This window comes from Episyrphus balteatus, chromosome 1, assembly GCF_945859705.1.
Source record: "Episyrphus balteatus chromosome 1, idEpiBalt1.1, whole genome shotgun sequence".
Taxonomy (NCBI): Eukaryota; Metazoa; Arthropoda; class Insecta; order Diptera; family Syrphidae; genus Episyrphus; species Episyrphus balteatus.
Genome location: NC_079134.1, coordinates 171,863,539 through 171,877,649, shown reverse-complemented (window position 1 = coordinate 171,877,649; position 14,111 = coordinate 171,863,539). Strand labels below are relative to the sequence as shown.

The window sequence follows — 14,111 nt, the reverse complement described above, 5'->3', positions numbered from 1 at the left end:
TTTTGATAAAAAATAAATTATATTAATAGGTTAAATGGTCGAATATAACTTTTTTGTGGTTTGGTTTTATTTAATTAATTTTTGTTAATGTTAATTATGCTAAGCAATTTTTTTTTTAATAATATCGCACCCCCGGTGGAACAACGACGTAAGTGCAAATTTTGAATTTTCTGAGTTAAGTATGCCATAGTTTCAAGAAAAGGTATTTCCTTCCGATGAAACAAAGACCCAATTGAAAATGTTCTATTTGTATCCAGGGGGCAGAAATTCCTTCGGACCGTTACATTGTTTTCAAACGTTTTCAAAATGTTTAATCGAGTTTTCTGAAGAATCAACATTTTTGCACTTACGTCGTTGTACCACCGGAGGTGCGATATAATTTATAATAGTTAAGTTATAACATTTAAATATATATAATGTACGTACGGCTAACCATTTCATACTAATTTTTTTTTTACTTTGTCGGTTAATTTTTTTGTTTCGTTTTTCAATATGCTTTTATCAAAATATTTTACAGTTTATATTTTTTTCATTCCAACTTACATCTATCTACATATAAATCTCACATTGTTTTTTTGTTTTATATTTAGATCAGAGTATTTGTATTTTTTTTTTCTTAAAATTCATAATTAAAATTGATTTTGTTTATAGTATATTATTTTTTTGTATTTTTCTAAATCTGATGTTATAAAACTACGTAGCTCACAACAAGTCACATATTATTTTTTAAAAGAATGTTTTTGTTTTATTTTTTAATAAAAAATAAGAAGCCAAGTTTTTTTTTTTAATGATAGGTTGTTTTGTGATAATTTGTATAATCAAGATAAATTAATGAAATGTGAATGTTTTTTTTTTTTTTGTAATTTGAATTGATTTAGTATTGTGAAAACTTATTCTGCAATTAAATTAAAGCGATTAATTACAAAACAAAACAAAACAAAAGAATAGAAGCGTAATATCGTGTTCATTGTACTAAAAAAAAAAATAATCAACAACTATTTCATGTTGGAATAATTTGAAATACTCTCAAAAATTCGTAATTTAAATTTTCATTTGTATTCCGTTACATTTCATCAGAAGATTTCTCCAAAGTATCATTAAGAACGGATATCTCGATAGATATCGGAGAAAAATCTCATCCGATACTTTACCAATCTAAAAAGTAATAAAAATGACTAAATTCGGATCGCAGACCGAGTGTCAAATAGAAGTTAATTTAAAATTTATCATCCAATTTCAATTTTGAATAGAAATAAAAATATTGATTCACTAGGGCGTATACGTACTTTTTGTATCAATTTTACAAATCTACTCTTACACTTAAGAGCTATCATGAGCATTACTTCTTTCGATACCCAATAGTATTAACAGAGCCCAATTTTGCAATTCGATTAACGTGAATCGAAAGATTTCCCTCCTTTTTCATGTCAAACTGCTTCCGTTTGTTTTAGAAATTCTAAAGAAAAAAATTAACTTAAGTTTAATTTTAACAACAATTTAAACGCTTCTTATTTTAGACTTTCACGTTAGTCAAATAGCAGAATAGGGCCGTAATATGAATCGGTTACTTCTCGCAGATGAAATTTCTTACCAGATTTCGGTCTTCTAGGGTGAAAACGTTCTATTTTGTATCGATTACAAATTAACTCTTGCACCATGCAAAAGACTTCAAGATTGATATTGTAGATTTTTTTGAAGAGAATCTGCGATTTGTTGTCAAATATGACCGCCTGTATGAAATACTGGTGGAAAATTAGATCTATTTACATCGAACGCTGCTAGCTGTTGAGATTGGGGTCGAAATCCGTTTTGGTTATGAAATGCCTTTTCTTGTAAAATTAATTATTTTCTATATCTTATATTTTATATGGAAAACCGATAATTTAGATCTTTACCCCCAAATTTTTTTTGCTTACACATAAAATATAAAATTATTGAAATTCAAATGAGTTAATACTTCAATAGACGCAAAACTATAGTAACATTAAAACGAAGTTTTGCAAAAGTTCAAATCCGGGTAGCGGGGAAACCACGTGAGTTGCGTGAAACCACGCAACTTAAAATTAAATCATCATGGAATTGCTTCCTTACAGTCCTAGAGAACATCCCTACAAAGTTTGAGCAAAATTTAAAATGAGACAGCATTTCCGATTAAACGCTTTCATACAGAATGACAGTAAACGGTCCTTAAAAATTGTTGAAATCGACCTTTTAATAATGCAGCCCTATACTAGTTTTACAGATTCATCGACTTTCCCTGCATTCCAATTTTATGCTTAATTTTACTCGGCTATTACAGTTCTGTATATTGTGTAAACAATCTATTTCTAATACAAAAACTACTCCATCATACGACCCCCTTTCTTATATTTTCGTATTTAAAAGCTTCAGTGCGATTTATCACAAATTAAAATCAGTTTTTTAAAGGAAAACTTAAAAAAGAAAACCTTACCAACAATATAAAAATTTGTGTCATACAGAAAACATAAATCCCAAAAATATCTGCAACAAAACGAAAGAAAAAAACATAAAAAAACCAATAGAAATAAAAATAAAAATCCTTTAAATTATTATTATTATTTTTTATTTTATTTTGATTAATTGAAATGATAGATTTTATATTTTTTTTTTATCTAAACTAAACTAAAAGTAAAAAAGATATACCATTGAATGTGTGTATATGCATTTTGATAGTAAATTAATTTTACATGAGAGAAAATACAGAACATAAACAAACAAAAAAATATCAAAGGAAATTAAACAAAAAAGTTTCTTATTAAATAAAATATTACAAATTTAAAAAAAAAAATCATATTAGTTTAATTATTATTTTTTGTTTTAAATTTTTGTTATAAATTATACAAAAAAGTATTACAAAATATGTATGTATGTGGTATGTGTTTAACTAGTAAAATTAAAAAAAGAAAAAACAAAAATATTACAGACAAATTGAGACAAAGGTTTATCATATTTTATGAAGAGGAAGGGCAAATTTATGTATGGTAGGTTCTATTTTTTGTTTTTGTTGAAAGGACAAATACCAAAATATTAAAAAAAGAATTTTTTGTTTTGTTTAGTTGAGCTTTTTTGATATAAATTTGTAGATTATACCAAAAAGTCTAACACACTTACATACTAACAACTGGTATGGATACCATGATAAAAAAAAATTATGTATTTCACAAGAAATTGTTCAATTATTGTACAAACTGGAAAAAGTGTTTTGTATGTTTTATTTGACGTTTTTTTTTTTCGACAGATTTGTGAAGTTTTTTTCATTCTTTTCTTTATTTTTGCCCATAGTTGTTTTCTTTTCTTTATCTTTCCAACAGACACACACTCGATATCTCGTTTCTTTCTACACTTTTTTTTTGTATTTATATGCCACAAACTAGTTATTTTTTTTTTGTAATTACTTAAAGCGACGATGGTACAAAAAAAGAACGCCAATTTATTCTTCTTTTTTTGTTATAATATATATAAAATAAAACATGTAAGTATAGTTATGATCTAATGTTGTTTTTTTTTCTGTTTATCATTTCTTTTTCCCTCGTTATTTTTTTTTACACACTTTACAAGAACATATATTATATATATAAAACTGCCAACATACACTACAACGAAAATATTAATTAAGATAATGAATAAACAGAAAGGTGTTATTGTTTTTTTTTTGTTTTGTTTATATATAAATTAAAATTAAAACGAAAAAAAAAATTAATAAGAAGAACTTAAAAACGTCAATCAATCTTTTAGATCTCTTTCTCTCTGTCTCTAGATTCCTGAAAATTTTGTGTGGATTGTTTTTTATTTTTTTAATTATTATTTCTATTATTTTTTTTTAAATTATTTTTCACTTGTTTTTTTTTTTGTGTGGCATAGAGTGAAGTGAAATTTCATTTCATTTATTCTGGAATTGTTCCGTTCTTAAATTTTATCTTGCCACTAAGACGTCGAAAGCGTTTTGCAAAGTGTCTGCCTTTCGCCCACAATCACTTGGCATTCGATCATGATGAAGTTTTCGTTCCACGAGTTTTTTCAATGTAGACGTTAAGTAGTCTGGAATAATAGATATAATTTTTTTAATAAATTGAACTTTTCTATAAGTGTAAAGAAATGTAATTAAAGTTCATGTAAAAAATATTTCAAAATTTTTTAAGACTACCACCTAATCATTCTTAATTCAAATTAGCTCATAAAACAACAAGATGGCAGAGTTCTTTCAAAATTATCAAGATGATATATGTAGATGTTTTTAGCCGGTTTAAAATATTGTAAAAAATTACTTTGTTTATTTGTTTATCTTTTTTTTTATAAACAACTCTGAAAGGATCCATTTCAATACTCGCATTATTTTCCTAAACAAAACTAATGGAATAAAATCTAAATGTTTTATTGGTGGTAGAAAATTGAGGCCAAGAATTTTTTATCATTCTTCGAAGCTTTCAATTTCCAAAAATGCATTAAGGTCATTAAAATTATAAATGAGTTTATGTATATTTGTAGCGTTATGCAAAAAAAATCGTTAAAAGGCTACTTCTATCATATATTTTGCCTTTTTTTTAATCATGAGAACTGAATGTGCGTAAAGAAGTGGCTGTTATTTCTTAGTTTAATACTTTCAAAGCTGTATTGAAATATTTTAATAACCTTTTGCTAACTTTGAATGAAAGATACTTTAATGTTTATACCAAACACCAAAGATATTTTTTGTTTCATTTTGTTCCTGCAGATTTTGTGCCTGCGCATTCTGCTCGCTCTTATTTTATTTCTAGCCATGCGTTATTCAGATTTGAATTTTTGTTTACGAACTTAAACTTTGCAATTTACTTGCGAGATATCGAGATAATAATCAGACATCGTGGGCACAACGCCAAAACCATAGAGAAAGGAATACCTAGAGACGCGACTTCGGGTGTTTTTCTCTTCCACCCTACAAGCTGCAATGCATAGAGGAAGGAATACCTAGAGACGCGACTTCAGTTGGTTTTTCTCTTCCATCCTACAAGCTGCAATGAAAGGAAAAACTCCACAGTGCTTATATGTGGTAGTTTTCCCGTGCATTTTAAATGGCACCAACACATTCAACTGTGGAGTTGTGCTCAAAACAATTAAAAACAATTTAAGTGCTCAGTAGAGGAATTAATTCATAAAAAAATAATATAATAAATTCAAAACACGAACCTTTTTTTTTTATTTCTGTACATATTTATTGAAAGGTGGGTGTCTGGAGTGAGCTATTTGAGCTGTTCAAGTTCATGTACAAACCAAAATCATGTTTAAATTCAAAGTTTGTGAGGACATCTACTGGTGAAAGGAAGGTATTAAACGCATTGTACCTTTCACACGTATTCACAGATAGGAAAACAAGAGAAAAATAAGAGAGATTATCTGAAATTAAATTTGCGGGTGTTTTAGGCAAGGGGGGTACGAGTCGGCTCTCTAGGTATTCCTTCCTCTATGCTGCAATGAGAGAAAAAACTCCACAATGCTTATATGACCAACACATTCAACTGTGGAGTTCGTATTTATTGAAAGGTGGGTGTCTAGAATGAGCTATTTAAGCTTAGATAGCTCAATTAAGTTCAGACACAAAACAAAGAGAAAAATAAGAGAGATGTATACCAATTATCTGAAATTAAATTTGCGGGTGTTTTAGGTAAGGGGAGTACGAGTCGGCTCTCTATGGCCAAAACCACGAATCTGCAAAATTGTAGTTTTGAGAAAAACGGCTTCAAAGTTTTGGAAAATCATGCAATCTTATGGGAACTCGTGCTACGGAAATTGATATTTTAGGCTTTTAGGCAACAGATGTCTATCTATATCTCCAGCTACAGACCAAAGCAATTCAATGTTTGAATTGATATTTTTTTTAAGACCAAAATTAACGGTACCTACTTCTCATAGGTCCAATATGAAAAAGCTAATTTTTCTCAAAAAACTTTTCTAGCGATTTTTACTAAAAAAAAATTGGTCAATAAATTATATTTAATACACATTTGTATTAATGTTATGTTAAAAAAATTACTGGTCCTTAAAAAGGTTTGTGTTTGAATCAAATCTACTGTTTCATTTATAGGTTATTCGCACAAGCGAAAAATCTACAAAACCTTAAAAAGTATCTCTTGCCTTGAGATTGGGATTGATTTACATTATTTAGCAGTACTTGTTTCAATATTTGAATTACTATAAACTATTGCTTACCTTATTTTGCTAGGATTCAGTAGCGAAAATTTCGGTTTAACCTTATCTTCACCCATAACAATGTACAATTTAACAATACAAAATACGGCTGCTTTACGCACCATCGATTGGGAGTCATCAGTCAACTATAAAAATTAAAAAAAAAACATATAATTTAAATTTAATTAAAAATCAAAATTGTTTGTAAGCTTACCCTTGCTAAATTTGGCATAATACTTTCCAAATGAATATCGGTAAGTTCATTGCCTTGTTTTTCGGTCAATTCCGTAAGTAACTTAACCGCACACAAGTTCAATGGATATACTCCAGTTGCAATAACTGGATTTAATATATTAATTGAGATGTTAAGAGGTAAAACAGGTGCTATTCGAGGTATGATGATGTCGATTTCACGAGAAGCCTTAAAATTAAAAAAAAATAAAATATTTTAATTCCTCATACAAAAATTGAGTAACGAAAAAAACTGTACCTCTTTACTATTTTGATAACAATTGATTATTTTCAAAAGTATCAATTCGAGGAAATTACTCCAGAATGGTTTCATTTCTGCACTGCGAACAATTTTGCCCAAAACTTGGAGCGCAGATGTCATCACTTCGGGGGTTGGTGATTCCAGTAGGCTCAGCAGCATTTTCATTATGGCCCTGAAAATTTTGTTTAAAACAAAAATTAAAGAAGTGCTCTATACAGATCAAAAATGAGATCAAAAAAAGGTAGAAGAAAGTGGCTACACGGGGAAAAGAAACACTTGAAAATCGAATTATTTTTTTTTTATATCCAGTTTTTCTCTATCTCACTCGTTTATTTCCAGTCGTCGACAAGCGCCTAACCAGGCCACTATACTATGCTAGCTAGGCGCCTGGGCAAACCGTGTTAAGCCACTTACTATGAGGCTAGCAAAACTTACTTGAAATTTTTGTTGGGCAAATCACAATTGCCGCTCTTTATACACACAGACAGATCGGCCAAAGTTTGTTGTATAACTTCTGCATTTGTGTCTAAGTTTAAAACTATGGCAGCCTTAATTATATCACTTTCACTGGAACCATCTAGAAAAAATAAAGTATTTATATGCTAAATCCTATATTAGCTTGAATGTTTTTTGAATTCTTACTTTCTAAAATAATTTCACCATTCTCCCCGATTTGGAAGTTCTGATGATGCCTCTGCACTGTGGAGACTTTGTGATTTTGCATATCCATTGCATCCAGACGCACTGTGCTCTCTGGTGTATTTGATTCTGTTGTGGTTGCCGATTGTGTTTTTGAACCATTGCACGAGTCTTCTTTATCCAATAATCTACAAAAATTATAATTCTAATTATTACAAGTTTCTATTAAAGATTATTCAATCTTACAGCAAATGACCATTAAGTCCATTTGATGAAATCACATTATATTGTTCGCTGTGCATTGCATTGCCACCACCCATTCCATGATCGCCCATTTGACTGATACCGGAATCTTTGCTATTCGTATCGCGATCGAGTTTCGATTCGAAACTATAGTTTTGTATTTCGGCTGTCGTTTTGCGCAAACTCTTGTATACCTCTTCACTGTTGAGGGGATCATTATTTTCAACCGATGACTGTCTTGAACGGGGACCTACAAATTAGATTTCATTACATTTTACTGCCACCAAGGACCAACTTGTTTGCTTAGCTTGATTTATTTATAGATGTATTTTAATTTTTACAATTAGCTGTACATTTTTATTATATAAAATAATAATTTTTACAAATAAATTATAAACAAAAGAAAAAAGAAAAAAGAGAAAAATATAAAACAAAAAAAAGAAACAAACTTTTACTTACTAGAATTATTATTTTGTAAACTAAATGGACCTTGCGATGGACTAAGCAAAGGTTTTGGACTCGAACATGATAATGGCGATGATGGGCTATTTGTTCCTATGGGGAAAGAATTTTACAAGCAAAAAAGAAATACCAACCAAATTAACAACTTTTTATCCACAGATTCATCCACCAAAGAAGTGAAAAAAGGAAATTAAAAATAAAAGCAATAAAATAAAAAAATAAAGAAAAAACCTCCAAATGGACTACATTTTTTTTTTTTTGTTTTTGCGATTTTGTGCGTACAGAAGAGTGCCTAACTAAATATTTGCATATGAATGTGTCCAAAAAGTGAGGTGACTGTTACATCTATTTAATACAACTTCGTATCAGTTTACATTATTTTTCTTTTTTATTCGGCTTAAGGATAAAACCATAAAGCAAGCAACCCAAATTGTGTGAGAATACGAGTTTACTAATGAATTTGGGAGTTGTAAACAAAAAAATACCCCAAAAAAAATACAAAAAATATAGCAAAATATAAAAAAAAAAAAAAAATTTATATAAATATTTTGTTGATAATAAAATTGAAGAATAAATAAGAGATAAGTACCGATTCTTCGTAGAAGAATAATCCGTCTAAAGCATTTTTCTTTTTGTATATTTTTTAATTATTTTTATTTTGTATTATTTTTCAGGTGTTTGTGTATTACATTTTTTTTATTTATTGTTCGTTCGAAGAAAGAAATGTAGAAAAATGAAGAAAGGAAAACCAAAACAAAAAAAAAGACAATGAAATAATTTACGGTATTTTATTTGAAAAATTTATCTGAATGCAAATTTTTTTTATTCACAGCCTTTGTGTATGGTATAAAGTGAAAAGTGTATTTTGTTGTTGTTTTTTTTTTTAAGATTTTAATTACACAAACATTTGATTCAAATTATAAATTAAAAAGGAAGAGAGAGGAGAAAAAAATAATTTTAATTTAGAAGAGAGTTTTTTTGTGATAGCTTTTTTTTTGTAAGACATGAAAAGCCTATTTTTTTATTGTTTTTGTGTCTACATAGATGGATGATTATGCTTTTGACTGATTAAGAGTATAAGATTCTATTCTAGGGTTTTCTATGCTCTTGTAGAATCCTGGGGGATATTCTTGTTATTTTCACAATTTTAATTTAAGAGTGACAAAATTATCATTTCAGTTTATCATAGAACAGGAATAGGGTTGTCTAAGAGGAGGCTAAAATTAAAAGACTTTTAGCTTTCGATCTCCCAGTCAGAATTTCACCCTGCTGACCTAAACTGAAAAATAAAACTAATAAACGGTCTCCGTATATCCACAGGATATACCTAAACAACAATAACGTTCAATTTTTACCTCCACCACACACAATGTCTGACGGAGGGCAAAAAGTTGTGGAAAATCTTTTTAAAGCCTTGGTATACAACACTGTTCTGGAAGCGCTGCCCTGACTTGTGGGTCCTTTAGCTCGACTACCCGTTTAGCAGCAACGAAATCACGAAGAAATAGAAATACACGCTGGTGTTTGGACCTGGATTACCATTAAATGCAAGTTTCAAGAAGCTAAAGTTCTATTCGTTTAAGGAATCCTTTCAAAAAGGAATCGAGGGATAGAAATCCAAATATTTTCAAATACCATCGTCAAGTTGGCAGAGAACAAAAAAGTGCCAACAAATTTCTCAAATTAACCGCGTTGTCTTTGCAAAGAAGAATAGAACTGAAATTCTGATTTATGGGAAATAATTGATGTCACTCGACCTTAGTCCAGTTCAGTCTCGATTTATACACACACAAGTATTTCGGGTGTATTACAAGGCCACATGGTTCCTTCTCAAACAACTTTAGACAGCAAAGCAAAGATTTAAATATAAAATCAGCTAAAAAATGGTAGCTGGCGACAAACTCAGCTGGCGTGTATCAAAAACATCTAAAGCTGCTTTTGAACGTTTACAAGAGCATGAGCTTACTATCAGAAGCATTTTTTAAGTGTCTTGGGTTAGCTTGTGAATGATTTTTAACTTAAAACAAGAAATGAAGGTATTAGCGTTATCAGACTCCATACGTTCTATCTCTAAAAAATGTCATTCATCTTTCTTAAAATTACTGCAATAGTCCTTGCTAAAGCCTTGTGTGAATTGGGTTAAATATTTAGTGTTGAATATTAAATTTATCTTGACGTGGCTAAACAGTTTTTTAATTTGAAAAATAAAAGAATTAAACGCCTCAGCCAGCCCTGTGAATTTTATTTTTGAGTAACATTCACTACTGATGTTTTCATCATCAATGAAGTGACTGATGAGTTTATTTTGTGTTTTGCAAGTATCGTGTCTAAATAATAATGTACATCTGACTAAAGAACTAGAGTAAATTCGGAGTACACTGTAGTTCTTTAATTTTAAAGTTAAGAAATTAAATTTCTAAATGTAATCTGGGCAATTATAGCTAGACTGACTTGGGCACATCGACCGAAAACATTTTCGAGTCTTATCATCGATGTTCTAGAACTATTAATGCTTATGCACTTAGTAACTTATCATCATAAGCTCTAGGAGCGCCAGCTTGTGTTAAATTAGAAGTATAACTTCGGAGTTCCTTCCGCTCTTCGCCCTTCTACCATATGACACACAATTGCTCTACACAAGCCTCAATTTTGGCTTTCAGAGCTAGTCGTTTTGTTCGTTATTTATAAGGTTTATTTGGGGAACTCAAATGTATTGGACTTTCAAAGAAAGATGAAAACATAATGTAAGTGGGAATACACTGAATTAATAATAAACCCATTGGCCAAAAGACTAACCCATATTGAAATTGAATCCAGTGCGTCTGTATTTTTCAATGATTCCTACAATTAAGTTATCAATTAATTTCTTGATTTTTTTTTTGAGAAGTCAAAAGCAATTTCATCCACTAAAATTTAAAACAACTATTTATCACGAATTCGCAAAACAAAAACCAAAGAAATTTTAAAACTACCCAAATTGTAAATGTGTACGTCAGTATTTTATAATAATAAACTCTGAGTATAAATTTGAACTTACCGGATGTGCTGCGTTTCAAATGCGTTTGAATGATAGTTCGAGCTGAGTCTTGACAAGTTTTTGGTAAGCTCGACAAAATTTTCGTCATCTTCAAATTAAACAACAAAATAAAATGAGAATATAAACAAATAAAACAATATTTAAACTTACATTTGGTGTATTACAATTGTACAATGCAATAAGACACAACCTCGCCTGACCTCTCAGTTCAACGCTCTTCTGGTCGCCAGCCAACTGCACTATTTTTAATATGGCCTTCTCCACGGGACCCTGATTGGGAAAATCACCAGCTGTGCAATATGATGTTGCTAAATTCGTCAAGAATTTCAATATGGCAATTTTGGTTTTGGTTGGCGGTGTTTGTGCCGAATCGGATAGAATTCGAAAAACATCCTTCATTTGAATGTCAGTTGGAAAGTATTCATGCACAAGCTGGAGAGTTTTCCAGATTTTGCCATGCATCGAACCCAAGAGTTCGGTGCCAAGTTTATTGAATAGACGGGTTAGGAGTATAAATAGCCAATCGTGCAATTCATTGGAGTGCGCCAGAATCAGTTCGTTGACTGTGTCCAGGAAGAGGGCGTAAACTTTTGTGTGATTGTCCATGAACATTTTACGGAACATATCGAGAACGCATTGCAATTGTTGGGGTGTGAGAATTTTGCCATCGGATAGAAATTGTGTGAGACTAATGAGGCCATCTTTTCGTTCAGACCAGTGCGTCGATGCACAGAATTGTATGATGGTGTCGATGTCTTCGATTGGAGCACGGAAACTGTCTAAACGACTGCGTGATCCATTCCAGGAATAACTCTAAATTTTATTTCAAAATTTTAATTAATTTGTTGTTTTTTTTGAGAATTTTACAAAAAACATAAAATATATAAAAAGCAAAAAGCAGAAATACAAACAAATAAAACAACAAACTATGACAAAATAGAGACGCAAACTAACATCATTTATCCTCTTAAACGAATCAATGCTTCGCTCCGAACATACCGAGGATGCTTCGCTTTCGTCGGATTCGTCTCGCGACACCTTACGACCTAACGATAATCGAGAGTAATCCGATGAAAGATCAACCTCTTCAGGAGACTGTAAAAGAAATTAAAATCAATTTAGTCAAATATATAATTAAAAATTAGGAAAAATCTTACTAATGCATCGGCTAGAGCATTCTCTGCTTCTCTACTCTGCTGAAGCATCCTTTGGGCTAATACTGGTCGAGCTGGATTAATGGGAGGTCGTTCCGGGCGTCTAGGACTATTAGTCGAATAGACATTTCTTCGTAATGTCGAGCCTCTTGTAGGACTGGTTTCTCTTGAATTGGCCAATGACCTTGGAATACCCGATGCTTTTGGCTTTGGTATTGTACCAGTTGGTCTGTAGGATGAATATGAACCAAACATTGAACGTTGCTTTGATGATGGTGATGTACTTCGTGACCCAGCTGTTTTGAATAAAATACACACAAATTTAATTAAAATTTCAATGAAAAGAAATTAAGATTTGTAACAATTTATCTTCAGTTTCATAACATCCATTCATCTAACATTTTTGGGTTATAATATGGGGCACTGGAGATGTTTTGAAAATTATAATCATCCGAAGATTAATTCTTCTAAAATCAAATGGGACAAAAAAAATCTGAAGTTTATAATTGAGTAGTGAATAAAAAAAAAATGCCGTATTCCACCTTTCATGTTTTCAAATTTTTTTTAATGAAGTTAAGTTAAGGCAAAATTGCATATGTTGCCTTCAATGGAAACTACTAGTCCCTTGAAAAACTGAATTTTATACAAGCCGGACATACATATTTGTTATAGTTTTTTTTTTCAATTTCTGAACAATTCGGCCTTTTGTTTATTCATTCCACAATTATTGATGAGTTTAGGGGAAGAACGGCTTAAATCAACTTTTTGTGTAAACTGAGTATTTTCTAGACATTCCTACTTTTTGGAAGAAGGCATGTGCTATTTTTACCCTTCTTTATTTGATCCTTAAGAAAAGCAGTTTAAAATTTCTTACATTGAAAATCTGAAAAAAAAAATTGTGACGTCAGCAAAATTTGGATGCAATATTGAAGAGAGGATTATTCTGAGTATTGAGTGGTTTAGTGGGGCGTCTGCCATTTTGAAAAACCCATATCTCGGGAACGAATTGGAAATATAGTTAACTTTTCTTACTCTAGTACATCATTTTCCTACAGGAGTTATATTTTCAGACTTCAGCACCGCAAGTTGAGCATTTTTTTATTTGATTTTTTACTGAAAAACTGCTTTTTGAGTTAACTGGGGGTAATTCAGCATTAAAAAAAATTGACCAATATTACAAAATAAGTTACAGAGATTTTTTTTTTATCAATGAAGCGAACGAAGTACGTCATTAATATGTTAATTTTATTTATTTTATTTGTTTCGCAACTTTATTCTATGCGGTTCTTATTTGAATAAATTAACAATGGGTAATAATAAGTTTATAATATTAGTAGAGATTATGTTATAGTTGATATTAGATGTAAGATTGTGGGAGAGCAACATTTGGAAATACATACTAATACAAAGGACAGCCTAATTTCTGTGTATAGTGTTAAAATAATATTAGTTTTCTTTTTATTGGCCGTTTGGTAAAACATAAAAATGCGTTTGAAAATAGAAGTGTTCAAAAGATCGTTGTGACCGTACTATTAAAACACTTCATTGCAAGTTAAACCGAACTTAATTTTGTATTGTATTTAATTAAAATGTTGTTGTTGCAAGAGCATTATAAAAGGCAAAATAAAATGCATAGCATATATGATATGTATTTGGAATCAGCAGGACCAGATTTCAGATTACTTTTAAAAAGCTTTTTTCCTACCTACTGATTACATTTTTTAAACATTTACAATAGCAATAAGCAGCTGAAAGAATTTAAATAAATTCATTCTTAATAATAAAATAATTGCCCTCTCGCAAAGAGGACTTTATTTTTGAAAAGAGAACTGTGCTCTCATTCACAGGTTTTTTTTTTTTATAAACAAATTTTTAAGTCATTTTTAAGTAAGACTATCAA

At 30.3% G+C, this 14,111-nt stretch overlaps 1 protein-coding gene across 8 annotated transcripts in view; it reads right to left on the bottom strand.

Annotated features, from left to right (window-relative positions):
• Positions 1 to 3,197: 3,197 nt before the first annotated feature.
• LOC129907845 (CLIP-associating protein) overlaps positions 3,198 to 14,111 on the bottom strand; it is a 63,431-nt gene continuing 52,517 nt past the window's right edge. For 7 of the 8 annotated variants that reach the window (XM_055984249.1, XM_055984250.1, XM_055984252.1 and 4 more), the window contains 12 exons: positions 12,215 to 12,507; positions 12,012 to 12,152; positions 11,208 to 11,870; positions 11,058 to 11,145; positions 8,018 to 8,113; positions 7,562 to 7,808; positions 7,319 to 7,503; positions 7,112 to 7,253; positions 6,674 to 6,848; positions 6,398 to 6,604; positions 6,205 to 6,329; positions 3,198 to 4,059 (listed from right to left, as the gene is read on the bottom strand). In XM_055984249.1, the coding sequence (XP_055840224.1) occupies positions 4,008 to 4,059; positions 6,205 to 6,329; positions 6,398 to 6,604; positions 6,674 to 6,848; positions 7,112 to 7,253; positions 7,319 to 7,503; positions 7,562 to 7,808; positions 8,018 to 8,113; positions 11,058 to 11,145; positions 11,208 to 11,870; positions 12,012 to 12,152; positions 12,215 to 12,507 (2,414 nt within the window). In that variant the 3' untranslated portion in view covers positions 3,198 to 4,007. The remainder of the gene's footprint in view (positions 4,060 to 6,204; positions 6,330 to 6,397; positions 6,605 to 6,673; positions 6,849 to 7,111; positions 7,254 to 7,318; positions 7,504 to 7,561; positions 7,809 to 8,017; positions 8,114 to 11,057; positions 11,146 to 11,207; positions 11,871 to 12,011; positions 12,153 to 12,214; positions 12,508 to 14,111) is intronic. The other variant, XM_055984251.1, reaches the window with a different exon arrangement.